This window comes from Myotis daubentonii, chromosome 17 (assembly GCF_963259705.1).
Source record: "Myotis daubentonii chromosome 17, mMyoDau2.1, whole genome shotgun sequence".
Lineage (NCBI taxonomy): Eukaryota > Metazoa > Chordata > Mammalia > Chiroptera > Vespertilionidae > Myotis > Myotis daubentonii.
In genome coordinates, this window is record NC_081856.1 from 52,582,147 (window position 1) to 52,600,545 (window position 18,399).

The 18,399-nt window shown below is 52.7% G+C and overlaps 1 protein-coding gene across 3 annotated transcripts in view; it reads right to left on the reverse strand.

Moving 5' to 3' along the window:
• Positions 1-18,399, reverse strand: part of FAM135B (family with sequence similarity 135 member B) — a 91,227-nt gene that overhangs the window by 18,359 nt on the left and 54,469 nt on the right. For all 3 annotated transcript variants that reach the window (XM_059672364.1, XM_059672365.1, XM_059672363.1), the window contains 6 exons: positions 13,996-14,066; positions 12,740-12,913; positions 9,187-9,313; positions 1,758-1,911; positions 590-639; positions 18-173 (listed from right to left, as the gene is read on the reverse strand). In XM_059672364.1, coding sequence (XP_059528347.1) covers positions 18-173; positions 590-639; positions 1,758-1,911; positions 9,187-9,313; positions 12,740-12,913; positions 13,996-14,066 — 732 coding nt within the window. The remainder of the gene's footprint in view (positions 1-17; positions 174-589; positions 640-1,757; positions 1,912-9,186; positions 9,314-12,739; positions 12,914-13,995; positions 14,067-18,399) is intronic.

The following is an 18,399-nucleotide window of genomic DNA, read 5'->3' on the forward strand; positions in this document are numbered from 1 at the left end:
TCTGCTGGGCCCCTCACCCGCAGGGTGTGATGCTCCTGCGTGAGGAAAGCGGTCACGTGGGAGTGCAGCGTCACCGTGTCTAGGAACTGGGTCCACAGGGCCATCAGGTGGGCGGCCAGCCAGGCGAGGTCCTTGCTTATCTGATCGGCTATCTTCTCCGGGTTGTTCAGCATCTGAGGGGGCAGAGCGGCGGCGGTAAAGGCCCCTCCTCCAGGAAGCGACTGCAGTCTCCTCCCTGGCGTCTTTACTGACTTCCCCACTGTGTGTGTGTGTGTGTGTGTGTGTGTGTGTGTGTGTGTGTGTGTATTTATCGTTTGCAGAGGGGAAGGAAGGAGAGAGAGATAGAAGCATCAATGATGAGAACCATGGATCAGCTGCCTCCTGTACACGCCACACTGGTGATGGAGCCTGCAACCTGGGCATGTGCCCTGACAGGGAATCAAATAGTGACCTCCTGGTTTATAGGTCAACGCTCAATCACTGAGCCACACCGGCTGGGCTCAGCTCTGCTTTCTTTACCAAGTGAGCAACCATGTCTGCCTGGCATAACCCCAGCTGTTCAGACTGGAGGGGACGGTTCTCCCATTACCTGTAGCTCCAAGCACAGCCGATTCAGCGTTTCTTCAACAGCGAGGGACTCTGGGAAAAGAAAGGACAGCGCACAATAAGACGGACACGCCCTGGCACGCAGCCACTGCCCGAGAACTCTCTTTCCGTCCGTCCCTACTGCCTTCTGGCTCCGGGTGGCAAAGGGGATGAACCTGACTTGGAGCCTATGATGTCACCCTCCACAAGGCCAACAAGGGCTCCTGGTGCAAGTTCAAAGTGACTCCACCTTCTTTGGTACCTTTGCAGGTACGTATGTGTGTGCACACACACTCACACTCACACACATATGCTTCACACACGTGGGACACAGGTTTGCATCTCCATTGCACTGATGATGATTGGAAGTCCAGTGAGGTGGAGCCGCAGAGCCGGGAGAAGCTGAGGGACCCGGCGGGTTTCTCTTGTTGACCTTGAATCCCAGGCTAAGGACCTGGCTTCTGGTCTAGGGGCACAGGGGCCTCATTAGAGGACTTTGAACGGAACCTTGACATTCCACCTGCTGGGAGTGAGTAGCATGAAGCCAGGACCCTACCCTGGAGTCACTGCAGGGCCCCTGCACTCCTGACACGGTGCGGCCACACGCTGCTGTGTGACCCTGAGCCGTCGTCTGACCTCTCTGAGCTTCAGTTCCACCATCTGTCAATCAAGAGGTCCAATGGTCTCCACAATGTCTGGTGATGGGCAGGAAGCAATTCATCCCCAGAAAACCATTGTGAGGCCACCGAGGTCTCTGTGGTCATCCATGTTAAAGGGTATATTTGTATTTATTTATTATTATTTCTTTATATATGTATTTATTTCTTGTGCACTCTTATAATTTGCAATGCCATAATTATCACCTAATTAAGACAAGGCTATAAACTACCATTATGTTCCAATAGTGTCAGGTATACAGTAGGTGATCAATAAATGCTCGGTGGGTGAGTGAATGAATGAATGAATGAATGCATGCATGCTTCTTGAGTTGCTTGCGTCTTTTCTTCCTGCATCTGCACATCTAAGATTCTCTCCTAGAATGACGCACAGAACAGAAATACCGACCTGAGTAACCTGGTTACTCGGAGGTTTACTGAAGCGTGCGGACTTGCTCGCACCCCAGTAGACAGAGAAAGGGCTGTGGGATGCGTGTCCCCTGGGCCAGCCCTTACCCAGCTCCATGTGTGGCAGCTCCGGGACATCCCTCATGATGAGCAGGAAGTAGGCGCGGAGCCCCCGGTAGGCGTGCAGGAGCAGCAGGCACAGCCCCCGGTGCCACTTGTGAGCGCGCTGCATGCAGTTCTCCGAGGGCACGTAGAAGCTGCCCTGCTGGGACAGAAACCAAAGCTGAGGGCCGTCGCACGGCCTGGGCCTGAGGAAAGTGCCCTGTGTGCGGGAAAAACACCGCCGTGTGCCGAGCCTCTGGCTCCCCACCTTCACAGGAAGACGGTGACAGTGACAGTCACACTAACAGCAGAGGGGGGGACGGAGGTGACCGGCCTCACAGGCTGTGATAACTGAATGCACCCAGCACGGCCTCTCCCCCCACCCCTAGGAGAGGCCATGGCAGTGGTTCTCAACCTTCGTAACGTTGCGACCCTTTAACACAGTTCCTCATGTTGTGGTGACCCCCAACCATGAAATTATTTGCGTTGCTACTTCATAACTGTAATTTTGCTACTGTGATGAATCGTCATGTAAATATCTGATATGCAGGATGTATTTTCATTGTTACAAATTGAACATAATCAAAGCATAGTGATTAGTCACAAAAACAATATGTAATTATATATGTGTTTTCTGATGGTCTTAGGTGAACCCTGTGAAAGGGTCGTTCGACCCCCAAGTTGAGAACCGCTGGGCCATGGGGACAGACAGCGGGACGCTCCCTTTCCCAGGGAGAGGAGGAATTTAGCAAGGCCCTGAGGCAAGGGGGAGTAGTGCCCCTGCTGAGAAGGAGAAACTCGCACTAGGGAGAAGGTGGGAGGTGACGTCATCGGTGCTGGGCGAGCATCTGTGCGAGGCTCTGAGTGTGCACACACAGGGCCGTGGACAAACCTGGTTTCCCGTTCTGAGGTCCCTTCTGGTTTGAAACTAAGCGACACATTCCACACACAGGGACTGGAATCAAAAGACTTTCCCATTTCATAAGCAAACATTCCCATCTCTCAGACGTCTGTGCTCACAGGCGCTCGGTGACCCACGCCCTCCCATCCCCCCTCTCCCAGTGTGTTCGGACCGGACGTCAGCACGGCTGTAGAAAAGCTAACAGAGCGTGTAAGCAGGTGTGTGTTGGACTCCCCAGGTCTCTGGAGCAAGAGGAACCCACTGCTGACGAGGCATCTGAAGAGTCCTACCATCTGCTTCATCTCATTGGATCGTCAATTCTGATTTTCAAAATGAACAGAAATATGTAAACATCTCCATATTACCGAGGAAACACAACATAGAGTGCCTCGTTCCCCAGAACCAAATCATTCCTGATGGATCCTTCCAGAATACGTCCACATGCCTATGTGCATACATGGGTGCATGTGCACTTCATATGTGCAGATGTGTCCTGAAAGCACACACATATGTACCCACAATTTGGCGAATGCTCTGGACATTTCTCTGTTCCTTGCTTTGACCACGTCTCATGCCTTGGAGTTCTTTCTTATCAGAACAAATAATAAAGAATCCAGCCCTAGCCTGTTAGGTTCAGTGGATACAGCATCAGTCTATGGATTGAAAAGTCCTGGGTTCGATTCTGGTCAAGGGCATGTACAGGAGGCAACCAATCGATGTGTCTCTCTCACATTGATGTTTCTTTCTGTCTTTCCCTCTCTCTAAAAGAAAATCAATGGAAAAACATCCTCCGGTGAGAATTAAAATAAAATAAAAAATAAGTAAATAATACAAACTCCTATTTCCATTTCCCAAATCAAAAGACTGTGGCTCAAAGAACCTAATGACTTATATGCAGCCACTCCGCTCTGCCGCAGGGGAAACACTCCCCGAGCGGGGTGTGAGCGGGGGAAGGCCTTTCTCCGTGCGGCCTGGGCCTCCCCTCTGGAAACTGTGGCTGCAGCAGCCAGGTGCCCAGCCGGGTCTGTGTGCACTGACAGAGGCATCATTTAGTCCCGCAGTGCCTCCGTCAGCGGTGACTCAGCAGAAATAAAAGCCGACAGCGGGTTCATAAAGCCATCAGCTCCAGGGGGGATGGGTCCCTAGCCTGCCTGCTTCGAGGAGCCCCGAGCCCCCCGTTTCTGGCCCTGCTCCCTGCTCACAAGGGCACTTTCTTAGGGCTCCTCAGAATCAAGTCCTCCCTCATCGGTGTTCGTCCTCACCACCCTTTGAGAGCTCAGCGCTCTGTCCGGTGCGGAGGACAAGCGCACACTGTGTGGCTGAGCATCAGGCCTGACGATCCTTGTGGCTCATTGTTTTCCTTCCTGATTCCTCAACGTGCTTTCCTTTCCTCTCTGTGTATGAGCCTGTTTTAAGCAGCGATTTTAAAAATATACTGTTCTGACTCCAAGTCACTGCAAGGCCAGTTTTATTGACTTCCATTTTATGAAGCAAAGCAACAGAGTGCCCTAAAAATTCAGTGGGCTTGGAATTACAGGAATAGACTGGGGTCAGAGGGTCAAGTTCACCTCCTCCCAACTCTCACCAGCTTCAGCACCTTGGACAGGGCCCTCGCTGCCCTCTTTGGGCAAGAGAGAGAAGAAAACTTCCCATAAGCAGGACAAAGGCATGGCCCATTAGTCTTAGGGTTATTATCAGTAGGAATTCCATATGAACTCTTCCATATGTGATGGCATTTTCTTTAGTGAATCGCTCAATTCCTACATCCCCGAGAGAGCCGGGCCGATTTAAACCTTTAAAAGCAAGAACTCGCTAGTAATTAGATAAGTTGACATATTAACCCTGAATAATTCAAAACCCTCCTGTGAGTTACCTTAGTGCCAATGAATGATGCATCTTGGGTAAATGCATCCGTTGACTACAAGTATGATTGGGAGTCCCACTGGGTTTCTCTCTATTCTCCAGCAAGGCACAGGGCCAGTTCCATTCCATTCATCATCATGATCCTAACTGCTCTAAACTTAGTGCCCTCCTCCCCTTCACACCCTACCCGCTAGGGCAGTGATCAGCAAACTCATTAGTCAACAGAGCCAAATATCAACAGTACGATTGAAATTTCTTTTGAGAGCCAAATTTTTTAAACTTAAACTATATAGGTAGGTACATTGTTATTAACTTAATTAGGGTACTCCTAAGGCTTAGGAAGAGCCACACTCAAGGGGCCAAAGAGCCGCATGTGGCTCATGAGCCGCAGTTTGCCAACCACGGCCCTAGGGGAAACAACTATTTTTTTTTTTCTTTTAAAATCCTCACCCAAGGATATTTTTCCATTGATCTTTAGAGAGAGTGGAAAGGAGAGGGAAAGACAGAAAAATATTGATGTGAGAGAAACACATTGATTTGGTTGCCTCCTGCACATGCCCCAACCAGGGCCCGGACGAGGAGGAGCCTGCAACTGAGGTACATGCTCTTGACTGGAATCAAATCCGGGACCCTTTGGTCCTCAGGCCGATGCTCTATCCACCGAGTCATACCGGCTAGGGCAGGAAAACAATTCTTTAGTTGAAGGAACCTGGGACACAAATACCCAGTTGTGAAATGTGGAGTCCCATTAGGAGAAGCCTTAGGAAGCTAGGAATGTGTGGTGGGATGGGCAGGGCAGGCTTCCTGGAAGAGGTGATGCTGCAGAGCCTTCGGATGACATGCACAGGCCATGGTACAGCTGTGCCTGGTCACACAGGTCTGCAGACAGATCCTCAGCCAAGGTGACCACCGTCGGGTAGAAATTCCTGAACACTTCGCATGTGAAAATGCTGAACCCATCTGTTCAGACATTCAGTGTCAGCACTTTCATTGCGCCTATTTCATTTCCATGTATTTTTTTGTTAAAGTTACTCCCCAAACGGTGTGCAATGTTCAGCAATTCCGTGAGCCGTAGGCACATGGCATTCTTCATATTTAATTAAGAACATTCAACTACTCACACAGAACAGGGAAATCTAGTTTTCAGAGCATCACAGAACCCCACACTTTCCTGACGAATGTCTTTGTTTTTATGATCTAATTTGAAGGAAGACTCTGATTTAAGGAAAACCAGTTCTATTCTCCAATTCGATCAGGTGTATGTGTTTCATAAAAATCACCATGTAGACATTTTAAAAACATGAGGGATTGTGTGTCACCCTGGATTCTAACACTGCTTTGCAAATTGAAATTTTTGTGTGCACATGAGCAAAACGAGGAATCATTCTACTTCTATTACTTGTAATTGTAACTGTACTAAAGGAAATGAGACCAGTAAAAACAGAAGCAGGAAAATTAATTCCGTATTGGCCACGCGCCAACCACTCTAAATACATCAACCATGAGAACAAGTGTGGGCCGAGCTCACATTAGTGCAAATACACGCAAGAGAACACTCACTCCAGAGTTACCTAGAGCTGGGTTCGAATTCTGGTTCAAACAACTACCATTAGGAAGGATGCCTGGACTCTCAGATTCTTAGTTCGCTCACCTGTAGAATGGGTCTCCTACTTAAGGTTCGTGGACGTTAGAAGTCTCAGAGGAGATCATTGGGCTTGCAAAAAGTGAGCACTGTGGGCAGCACAGTCGTTGCTCAGTGAGTATCCCTCCTCCTTTCTGCTTTCTGGGTGCTGGATTTCTTGCTTCCTGAGGTGTCCTACAGCCACCGAGTCTACACCCCAGAGATCCCCTTGAACCCGTTCAGTGACCTGCCTTCCCAAAACACACACACAGAGGACAGACGAAGCAACACAGCCAAGAAGCTGCTTACCAGACGCTGGCCACATACCTTCTGAAAAATCAAATAGAACCAAACCAGCAAATGAAAAACCATTTCTAAAATCCCCACAATAGACATAAGTCGAAATGAGCTGCACGCATGGCAGGTGATGATAAACACCCCGGGTGCGCGCTTACTGAGCCAACCCAACACGCGGCTGGGACAAATGACATCAATAACCACCCCGCCGAACACGAGCGCCCTGGTTGCCATGGGAACCAAAGGTAATGTTACACTGCTGGTGCTCTGATGGATCTCTTATTATTTCAATATTTGTAAAGTGATTTCTCAGGATGATCGGAACTATCAAATACATTCAATTACGCAGAAGACTGGAGGCAGCCAGCGTTGGGCTGGTAAGATTCCATGGGCCCTGCTCATTTTTCAGGGAAAACAGGACGCGGATCGGGAGGACAGGCTGATATTTTTGAGGGGAGGATGACAACAGCCAGTTCTCCGTTGGCTTCTAGAATCGCTAAGCCTGGAACCTACTCCCGGCAGCTTTCGGCACCAGGGTGTGCACTGTCCTGCTTGTCGACACCCCCAAAGTATTGCTGTTACTTTACTGACGGGGGGGAAGGAGAATGAGTCCCAGATGGCTCACTGACTTAGACTCAAGGACCAAGGCAAGGAAGTTCAGAGTCCCTTTAAATGTGGATTTATTTACTGCAAGGCCAGGGCCCGGAGTACCACTGTTCTTTGCAGGAACCCCTGTCAAGCCTGAACTGCTCGGTGAACAGCTGTGCCCACGTTATGGCTTGTATTTGCTCAGTCGGAGCAGTTATGAGCCCAGAGGACGCAGGGAGTGTTCCTGCTGTATGTCAGAGGAAGAAACATCCTGTACGAGGCGCAGGGCGGGGGAGGCGGGGATGCACAGGGCATGGCAGTGTGGGAGGCTGGTGGTGGAACACAGGCCTCCCTCCTGCCCCCCACCTGCCGCTCTGCTCTCCCGGGGCCAGCGCAAATCTGAGACCCAGGGCAGAGAGGCAGGGAGGGGCCTTGGGCCCAGGTGCACCCCGTCCACTAGTCTGCTGACTGGATTGCACACAGAGTCCAGCGACTCTGTGAGGGTGCTCTGTCTCTCATGCAAACAGCACAGAGGCCTCCAGGGCAATCTCACCCAATCTCCCTTCCATGGGACACTGAGACCCAGAGAGGGCAAGCATTGGACTCAGGGTCACACAGCAGGTTAGTGCTGAAGCCAAGAACAGAACTACATTATCGAAGTCCCTTCATCGAGTGTTCTACCCACGAGACCACACTGGGGCTCCTGGAGTCACATCTGATTTAATTATCATCCGGTTTAATGATGTGGATCAACTAAAAGGAATATAATGCCAGCCCAGGGATTTCCAGATCACTGCTATGCCAGGCTGGAAGCTCAAGGCTTTTATAAGCTTATTCATTTAATCTCAGCAACCCCGAGAGGCAGGCATTCCAACCCCTTTTGACAGATAAGCCAGGAATTGGAGGGGAAATAATTCCCCAGGCAAAGCTGCGGGCTTGCAATGGGGAGGAGAGCGAGCCTCCCTCAGGCCCTAAATCTGAAGCTGTCAGAAGGGGCTGAGGGTGGGAGGGGCTGAGGACAAAGGGACACACACGTCACAGCACCCTCCCTCCAGTGCTTGGTCTCACCACCAGCCCCTGTGCAAAGGCCTCTCACAGGAGCCGGTGTGGGAGGGGCTCCTGCTCCCTGATCCTGCTGGGGCTGCAGTCTGTGAGGCTGCAGTGCGATCCCCTAAGGCACCTGCTTCTTAGGGATGTGGAGGCACAGCCCCAAGGAAGTAGTGGGGGGGGGCTTCATTCTTTGCCTGCAGCCCCTGCCAGGTGGGCAGGCAGCAGTGGGTGCAGCGCTGAGCCTGAAGGTTTGGATGGGCCCAGATGGACGACACACAGAAGAGAATCGGGTCCCGAAAGCCACCTATGGAGCTGCGCCCCGAGAGCAAGCTCACAGCCGCACCCACAAACGCGCGTTCTATCTGACTCCGGGGAAAACGAGGGTGTCTTCTCTGACACACATCCCCCCAAATAGCCAAGAAGAACGTTTAAAAAGGATGCGTGTCACATGCCTGCTGGGAGCCTACTTCGGTCCTGTTTTGACACATATGAACTCCTGAAACCCTCTCTAAAACACAGTCACCCCATGTTAGAGCTGAGGAACCTGAGGTGAAGGAACCCCTCCCCCCCCAAGTCACCTCGTACTTAGCACGGCAGGCGTCTGAGACCAGACTTTTCTCTCTCCCGTCACCACAGCTCAGAGGGAGAGATGTGGCCGGTCACCCTTGACCTGCGTAGATGCAACAGAATCAGATGGGCTGAGTGAGCCACAGGGACCCAGCTGCCACCCACACAGGCCTAAGGTTTCTGAAGTCCCCCAGGGCAGCCCCCCTGGCACTCCCATGCCACCTCGGGGAGCCCCACACAACATGCCCCGTGGCCCCCAGAGAACCACATCCTTCGAGGAACCAGGTCAAAGGGGTGCCACATGCAGACCAGATCCTCAGTGTCTGCCCCAGGCCTGGCAGCTGGAATATGTCTGAGGAAAGTAGCAGCAATTAAAACAAGGGCCGGAGGGACAGGTGACAGGGAGGGACAGACGTTACCCAGCGCAACGACTCTACGTGGGACGTTTGAAGCAGCTGGCGCTTGATTGAACACCGCCCACCCCCCACACACACTCCAAGCGACGTTTGCTGGTCTCAGAGCCACTGCCCAGCCCCACGCTGACGTACCTCGGAAGAAGTCGGCTTGCAGTATCCAGCTCCGAAGACCAGGTTCTCCAGAGAAAGGCTGGACTGCTCCGGGCCCGCGTCCGGGCTGCCCTTTCCAAGCCAGGAGCCTCTTCCTGGGCGAGTAAAACTGAAGAGAAGTGAAGACGGAGAAAGAGAATGTAGAGCAGTGGTTCTCAACCTTCCTAATGCCGCGACCCTTTAATACAGTTCCTCATGTTGTGGTGACCCCCAACTATAAAATTATTTTCGTTGCTACTTCATAACTGTAATTTTGCTACTGTTATGAATCGTAATGTAAATATCTGATAGGCAGGATGTATTTTCATTGTTACAGATTGAACATAATTAAAGCATAGTGATGAATCACAAAAACAGTATGTAATTATATATGTGTTTTCTGATGGTCTTAGGCGACCCCTGTGAAAGGATCGTTCAACACCCAAAGGGGTCGCGACCCACAGGTTGAGAAAGATGATTCCACCAAGTCAGTTCCTTGGGGAAATGGCTGCGGAGCCCACAAGACAAGTCCCACAGAAGGGGCGGTCCTAGTGGGATCATGGCTGTCAGACTGCTGTGACGAGGAAGCCCACGAGGTCGATGCCGGTTGGAGATGCTGTGATCTGTTCCATGGACAACTGTCCAGGCCCCGCCCAGCTCGGCAAGTCAACAGAAAGACCCGCTGATGGGCGTGAAGGCGATGGTCACAGGCAGATGAAAGGGGATTCGGAAGCCGACGCAATCACTTGGATTTCTCACATTTGGGTTTCATGGCCACCTCCTTCACCTTTGTGATTTTCCTCTATTGATAGAGTGACAAAGTCTCCGTGTTCTCATGGCCTCTTTCTCTCCATCTCTTTTATTAATTACCCTAACGTCAATTGTCTTCCATTGTCAAGACTATTTTATGGGCATTCTTCTTCCTGCAGGGAGATTCCAAGCCTCTGATGGCAAAGAGGCCCTGAGGATAAATACCCTCAGATGACATCATGAAGCACAGGTGCCCAGGAGGGACCCTGCAAGGGAGGGAGACCCCGTGTCTGCTTAGAACGCTGGCGGGGAGATGAAGCGAGCACTGTATTTCTGCTTCATTCATGTAGTCAGGTATTCAGTGGGCGCCTGCCATGTACTGGGCTGAGTCGGGGTTAAGGTAGCAATGTGATTACGGCACAGCCCTCAGGGTAAACACACTTTGGTCTAGAGCAGTGGTCTCTAACCTTTTGTTGGCCGTGCCTCACCTAAGCATCTTTAAAATCCTGATGCCCTACCCCCCAGTGACATATAATTCTTATTATTCAAAAAGTGACTCCTAGTCACGTGGAGGAAGCTGAAAAGGCCATTAACTTGGTCTAAACAAGCTTCCAACGAACATGGCATCAGTGAAAGAGAAAAATAAAAGAACAAAATGACAGGTGACGTACTGAGGAAGAAATCACTAAGAAACTGTTAAATAATAATAATATGAAGTGATATGAAGAAACAGCAAATAAAGTTTCAAAAATAGAGACCTGACATGCATAAATATGTCACAACATATGTTTATATGCTGTATATGAGGCCCCTAGAACCATAAGAAATGCAAAAAATTCAGTTAATAACTCATTCTCAAATTGCCCCCCTTAAAAATCAAATTGCCCCCCCTCCGTGGGGAGTGTGCCCCACGCTGGGAACCACTGGGCTAGAGAGAGGCAGGCGGAATACGAGAGGCGAACTCAGGCCAGTGAGTGTAGAGCAGTTTATAAGCCAAACTGGGTGGAAGGATGAGCAGTGAGGGATGTCGCCACAGTAGAGTGCAGACAGGTATTAAGAGGCAGCCAGTGTGCCCAGGCGGCCAGGGTTCGAGCCCAGCAGCAGTGCCTATCAGCTCTGTGACATGGGAGTAGGTTATTTTTATTTTTTTGCTAATCCTCACCTGAGGATATTTTTTCCATTGTTTTTTCAGAGAGCGGGAGAGGGAGAGCAGGGGAGGTAGAGAGAGAGAGAGAGACATGTGTAAGAGACACACATTGATCGGTTGTCTCCTGCTTGCACCCTGACCGGGGCTGGGAGGGAACCTGCAACCAAGGCATGTGCCCTTGACCAGGAATTGAATGTGCGACCTTTTGATTCCAAAAAGCACAGGCTGACACTCTAACCACTGAGCCACGCCGGCCAGGGCTGGGAATTGTTTTTAAACATCCCGGGGCCTCTGTTTCTGGGGGTTATTATGAGGGTTTCATGGGGCCAGACGAGTGGAGCTTTAAGTGCTGTGGCTGATGAATAGAGATGACTCCATAAAGGCTGGTAGCTATTGCCGGTCACACCACAAAGGAAATAAAATCTAACGTGGTCATTATTGTGGTTCTACAGCTATTGCTGATGACACCACAAATCCAATCAAGGGTAATAGACTCTTCAGGCTGATTTGCTTCTAACTGAGATGTGAAGCAAGTGTCCAGCTTGCTGGGAAGGAACATTCCAGAAGAAATATAGCATATATTTGAGCAAGGAGACGTGTGGCACATTTGGGGGACAAACTATAAATTAATAAAATAACTCATTGCCTGGGTGCCGTGACTCAGTGGTTGAGCATCGACCAATGAACCAGGAGGTCAGAGTTCGATTCCTGGTCAGGGCACATGCCCCGGGTGCAGGCTTGATCCCCTGCATGGGGGTCATGCAGGAGGTAGCTGATCAATGATTCTCTCTCATCAATGATGCTTCTCTCTCTCCCTCTCCCTTCCTCTCTGAAAGCAATAGAAATATATTTTTATAAAATGCCTCATTACCTGATGAAAGCGTGGTCTTGATCCATTCAGTGGATCTGAATCCCTCAACTGACACCCGATGGTCCTCGAGAGGGTGAAACTGGGTCTCTCCTCTGTCGGCCTCAGGAAGGGATGGGTCTTTCTAGGCTAAGTTTTCATTTCACACCTGCTTTCTTCTGACTGGATTTACCCGACGCCTTGGAAATGGCTTTTCTAGAAAAGCCAGGGCTTGCCCTATTTGACAGGCATTTCCTATGACATTCAAGGGCTGTCTTTGTTCCCAGACACTGTGAGCGAACAAACAGAACCCTTCCTGCAGATGAGAGGGCGGGAGCCAGTCTATTTTTACCCCCGAGGAGGAGCCCGAGCCAGTGTTTCCATCGAGCTCCTCTCCTGCGAGTGGGGAGGCACCAGAGCCCTGCCCTGCCTCCCCGGCCACTGCCCGCCCTGAGAATCACGAAACCTTGATGGACAGGACCCGTTCCTGTTACAGAGGAAGAGCAGGAGTCTCAGGGCCGTCGCGTGACTTCTCAAACAGGCCCACTGAGGCACAGCCGAGCCAGGTGTAGCAGCCAAGTCTTCGGGTTGGGTCTGTGCTCTTATCCGACCCGGGCCTGTGCACCCTGGGCTCCTGGTGCCCTCAGCTGCCCCACCCACCTCTCCCTGCCCGGCAGTGCGGCTCTGCGCCCCACCCGCAGCCTGGGAGGAGCATCTCTGGTAAGTGCTGACCGACGCTGCCACCTCTGTGTCCCTCAGGCCCCTCCATGGTGGTGTGACCAGCAAGTGCCCTCGGGCTCCTGGCGCCATACCTGATCAGGGGCTGCTGCAGGGCCACCAGGGCAGCGTGGACGGTCACCGAGATCACCGACAGGTGGAAATAGTCGAACATGACGGGCACCTGGTGGTGCAGGCCTCGGCGGGGGTGGAAGTGTAAGCCGAGCGTCCGGCTGCTGATCACAGGGGCCCCCGCCGCGTCCCGCAGCCTGCAAGGCAAGCGAGTGGCTCAGGTGAGTGACGGCGTCATTAATGCCTCCGTCCAGGCAGATCTGGGTGACAGCCTCACCCTGGCCACCCGCCGCCATGCCTCAGTTATCCAACCCCTGCGAAGGCCGTCTGGCGGAAGCTCTTTCCCATGACGGGCAGATGAGGAAACTGAGGCTCGGAGGAGGGGAGAGACGTCCCGCTGTTTCCTGGCAGATCTGGGATGTGTGCTCCGCTGTCACTGCCTCCAAGCCCACCGCCAAGGATGGAAGGACAGCCAGACTCTGTCCGAGGCTCGTCTCAGGGGGGACCCCGCCTGGCCCCCCATCCACACTCACTTTATTTCCCGACAGATGCCAGCACTGAGCTGCCTCTGCGAGTCTGCATTGTCCACTAGACCCCACCTCTTAAGACCAGGTGATGTGACAAATTCAACTTCATACCCCAACACCTAGTACAGTCCATGGCAAACTTCAGGAGTTGACCAAATGTTGGATTATTAAAAGGAGCAAGTAAAAGAATGTATGCACCCCTACGTTCATTGCAGCCTTCGTTTACAATAGCCAAGATATGAAAGCCACTCAAGTCAGTAGATGAGAGGATTAAAAAACTGTGGTGCACATATACAGTGGAACATTACTCGGCCATAAGAAGGAGCAAAATCTGCCCAGCCAGCATGGCTCAGTGGTTGAGCATCGACCTATGAACCAGGAGATCACTGTTTAAGTCCCAGTCAGGGCCCATGCCCAGGTTGAGGGCTCCATCCCCAGTGTGGGGCGTGCAAGAGGCAGCCGATCAATGATTCTCTCTCATCATTGGTGTTCCTCTCTCTCTCCCTTCCCCTCCCTTTCTGAAATCATAAAACATACTTTTTAGAACATTTTTTAAAAATTAAAAAGAGCAAAATCTTACCCTTTGTAACAGCATGGGTGGACTTAGGAGGTGTTATGCTAAGTGAATAAGTCAGTCAGAGAAAGGCATTTCTGAAGATGTTCTGAGGTTCGTGGCCATGAGGCTGCCCCAGGTGGGGAAGGGCTGGGGGAGGGAATGTGGTGCCAGGATTCACAAGTTCAAGGGCACTCACTGCTGCTCGCTGTCCGTGAAGTGCAGGTCCACCTTGAGCTCAAAGTCGACTTCACTCAGGGCCTCTTCCACCTGCGGGAGAAACAGAGCTCACGGGAGTTCGGGGTCAGGTCTGGGAACTGTGAGTGGAGAGGCTGAATCTGACAACTCCAGCCGGTCTGTCCAACATCTAGAAGAGCAGTCTCACCAGGAAGCAGTGATGTGAGATCACACCGGTCCATGCATGTGCCCGGAACTCTGGTGGGACAGGGTGTCTGTGAGCATTGCATGGGAAACGGGAGGGACTGATGCAGTCAAATTTGGGGAGAATCCCATTGGCCAAAGAAATGCTAGTTAAACAATGTTTCTACATTGCAGGACCTCAAGAACCTCGTTCCCCAAACAGATTTGACATGAAATTATTATTATTATTATTTTATTGATTTCAAAGAGGAAAGGAGAGGGAGGGAGGAACATCAATGATGAGAGAGAATCTTTGATCTGCTGCCTCCTATACACCCCCTGAGGATTGAGCCTGCAACCCGGGCTTGTGCCCAGACCAGGAATCGAACTGTGACCTCCTGGTTCATAGATGGAAGCTCAACAACTGAGCCACGCCGGCTGGGCTGATGTGGAGTTATTCCAAGCAGGAGAACTGTGTCCCAGGCCAGCGCCTGCCGGGGGAGCAGGGAAAGCCACCTGGCTAGCGGTGGGTAACACTGGAGGTGTTGTCACCTCTGCCCGCGGGCACCCTCGCCCGGCAGGCACCATGTCCAGGTGTACAGGGAGCCCGATGCTGGGCAGTGGCGTCATTTCCCGAGGTGGCTCGGCATCCTGAGGAAGCCCATCCTTTGCCACGAGGCCCGTTCCACGTCACCATTTATGCTTTAAGACGCTTCGGCATTTTATGGCCTCGCCATGGCTGCACCCCTTCTGAGCTTGCCAAAGCTCTGTTTGCGTTCATTCGCACCGGCGTCTACCTGTCCTGCCTGCCGATGCTCACACACGTCTAAGGATGCACCCGCCCTTCCTTCCCCACAGGAAGCACCGCCTCCCTCCCCGCAAAGGGGAGCTGCTTGCTCAATACCAGACCTCACACTGGCCCTACTCAGCGGGGACCCCCTGCTCCCCCGTAACCCACAACACCCTGCCGGTCTCGATCTTCGCAGTCAAGGCTTCCCATTACTAGTACATTTGTTTGTTTCAGGTTTACAGCCCGGAAGCTTGTGAGCCAAATTCCATCTGAAGACACATTTGGCTTCGTTCTCAGAAAGTTGCAAACATTTCAAAATCAGGCAATTGCACGTTTCTATTATAGATTTCAGCTCAGGAAAGAAAAAAGGAAGGAAGGGAGGGAGGGAGGGACCCCTGATCAGGCCATGCAGTTGGAAGCTCTGCTTGGCTCAGGCTCCCTGAGGCTCTGACTGCCTCTGCCTGTGGCTGAGACCCAGCAGCTACGCCCCCCCCCCCGCCCATTTCTTGCCCAGCACCCCGTCGTCTGGCATCATTAAGGGACAGTGTCACTGAGATTCCTCTGGCCCTGGCGCAGGAACAGAGCCGCCACAGGAAACACGAATGCATCTTGAGTAAATAAAGCTGATCTCCCCCCACCGCTTTGGGCTTCGTTCCTTTGCCAGAATGTTCTCATCCTGCAGGGATGGCACTGTCTCACCTCTTTGGAAATATATTCCTGGAAGCTTAACTCAGGCTGAGACATATGGGTGGAATTTATCTTTAGGCCCCCAGTGTTTTAAAATTTGTTGTAAAAAAAAAAGCCTTTAAGTTAACATTTTGCTGGGTCCAAGGGCTATGAATAACTTCATCTCCACGCTCTGTTTTGCATAATCAGGAAACTCGCTGTGTACACACAGCCCAAGCGTCGCAACCTCCTGCGCAGCCCCAGGAAGTGAGCCTGGCACGGGAGCCCCCCAACCACCTTGTGGGGGAGCTTTTGCCCGGAGCGAAGATGCACGGAGCGCTCCAGATCCAGGCTCGCGGCAGCTCCTCTGGGACTTGGAGGGAAGCCGGGCCGGGACGAGCGGGGCTGGACTGAGCCCAGTTATGACTTCACCGATGTCTCCAAAATATTTCATTGCAAGGTGTTCCGGGATGAAGTCACTGCCCTCTCTCACCATTCATTTCATCGCTGCCTGCTGAGCTGAGCTCTGGGCCGGCCCACGGTCCATCATCGGAGGGACACACACACACACACACACACACACACACACACACGCTCACACTTGCACACACGCACACACACGCTCGTACATGCACACATGCTCACATACACATGCACACACATTCACATGCACATGTACTGGGTCCTTCCATGGCTCCGCCTTTTCTTGGTTAATGCCATCGCCTTCCTTCAAGGGTCCTTTTCTCCCTCCTTCCTTCCCTTCGGTTCTTTCCTTCTTTCTTTCCTGCACCAGGAAGCACTTTTGTCCACGGTAGTGAAAGCGCAGCAGCTAGTACTTACTGCAGACTCACTCCCAAGCAGGCAGGGAGCTCCCAGCCTCCACATACGGTCTCATCTAACGTGGACAAACCATTGCTAAGCAAAACAAGCCCGTCAGGGAGCGACCAGTATCACAGGCTCTCCCTCACAGGTGGAATCTAATGAACAAAATCAACTGACGAGCAAAACAGGTCCAGAGACACGGATGCAAGGCACAGACTGACAGAGGCCGGGGGGGGAGAGGGGAGACTAACCAGGGAACTTAGATGCACATATGCACAGCCCATGGGCACAGACAAGCTAAAAACATGCCACTGCGCCCTCTGGCAAGAGCGGAGGCCGCCACTGCCTCCCTCCCCGTGGCCTTCAGAGCACAGGACATCTGGCCCACTGGCCTCTCCAACACCACCTCCTGCTCGCTTCCCCGCACTCACTGTGCAGGTCACCGTGGCCCTGCCGCTCTTCCTGGAACCCCCCCTCCTCCCGCCCGCGGGGCCCGTCCCCCAGAGCTCTGGGTGCCCAGGCTCCGCCTCAGCATGGGGTGTCCGCTCGGGTGCTGGCTCCCAGGGAGCTGCCCCCGCCCCCCGAGCCTGTCACTTGTCCTGCGGGAACTGGTGCTGAGCAGAGCTCTGGACCTTCCCACGGTCCATCATCGGAGGGTCTCTCCCAAGGCAGCAGTGAACCTTTCCCAGAGGCCCGCCAGGCGCTCGCTCCCACTTTGGGTGGATCCCGTGGAGCTCACAGGATCCACCAGGAGCAAACGCCTCCTGCTGACACCCTTACAGATGCATGTCACAGCCGGGCGAGCAGAGCACACGCGTGGGGAGGCTCAGGGACGAACTTACCTGGTTTATTTATTTGATTACATTGGGGCTTGTGGATCAAACATGAAAATACAAGCCCCAAAGCACCAGGGATGGTCTCTCCCTCGCCATTCTATCCTGGGCCCGGCATGGGTGTGCTTAACGGGGCATACATCCCGGATGGGAGGTGGACTCATGAGCGAGGAATGAGTGGGAGTGTTTCACTTCTAGCCGCGCAGGGGAACGTGGTCACCGCCTGGACCATGAAGGGTGGGGACAGAGAGCCACGGGAAGGGGGGGATGCCAGGTGGCCTCAGGCACAGCACCTGGGACTGTGAGTAGCAGGCAGGCCTCTTGGTCTGCGTTCCCGCTGGGAGTACATGCCCCTCATTCAAGGACGCCCAACAGGAAGTGCTCCACAGGAATGCAGCGAAGGGGACTGAGGGGCCTGGGGAGTGGCAGCAGTGGGTTCTACTCCACGTACTCCTCTGACGTGCGCTAACCTGACGCACAGGGCAGCTGTGTGATTGTGCTGTTGTTGTCCATCCTCACCCGAGGATGTTTTTCCATTGATTTTTAGAGAGAGTGGAAGGGAGGGGTAGAGACAGAGAGAGAAAGATTGATGTGAGAGGGACACATCAACTGGTTGTCTCCTGCACACCAGCCTGCAACCGAGGTACATGCCCTTGAACACACTCGAACCCAGAACCCTTCAGTCCACGGGCTGATGCTCTATCCACTGAGCCAGTCCGGCCAGGGCTGAACGGCATCTGCAACCAAGATTCCGGCAAATAAAACGAGGCTCCCGGGCCTCTGGGCCTTTACTCGTGCCGTTCCCCCACAGTGCAAGTCTCCCCACCGACGCCCTTCCTCGTCCTATCAGCCTGAGGAACGCTCGGCGTGTACCCCAAAGCCGGCTCCCCTGAGAACCACTGGCGTCCCCCAGAGCCCAGCTCCCCATCCTGGCTCACTGGTGCTCACTTGCACACACAGCTAGTACAGTGGACTCGTCGATCGGGTGCTGGTACACAGACCATTTCCGTGATGAGCTATCAGTCACTTGAGGGCAGAGGACCTGCGGCCTTCGTCGGGGTCGCCCCTCATCCAGAGGCTGCGCCCACTGCCCTGCACGAAGCAGATGCTCACAGACTCCCATGGGCTCACC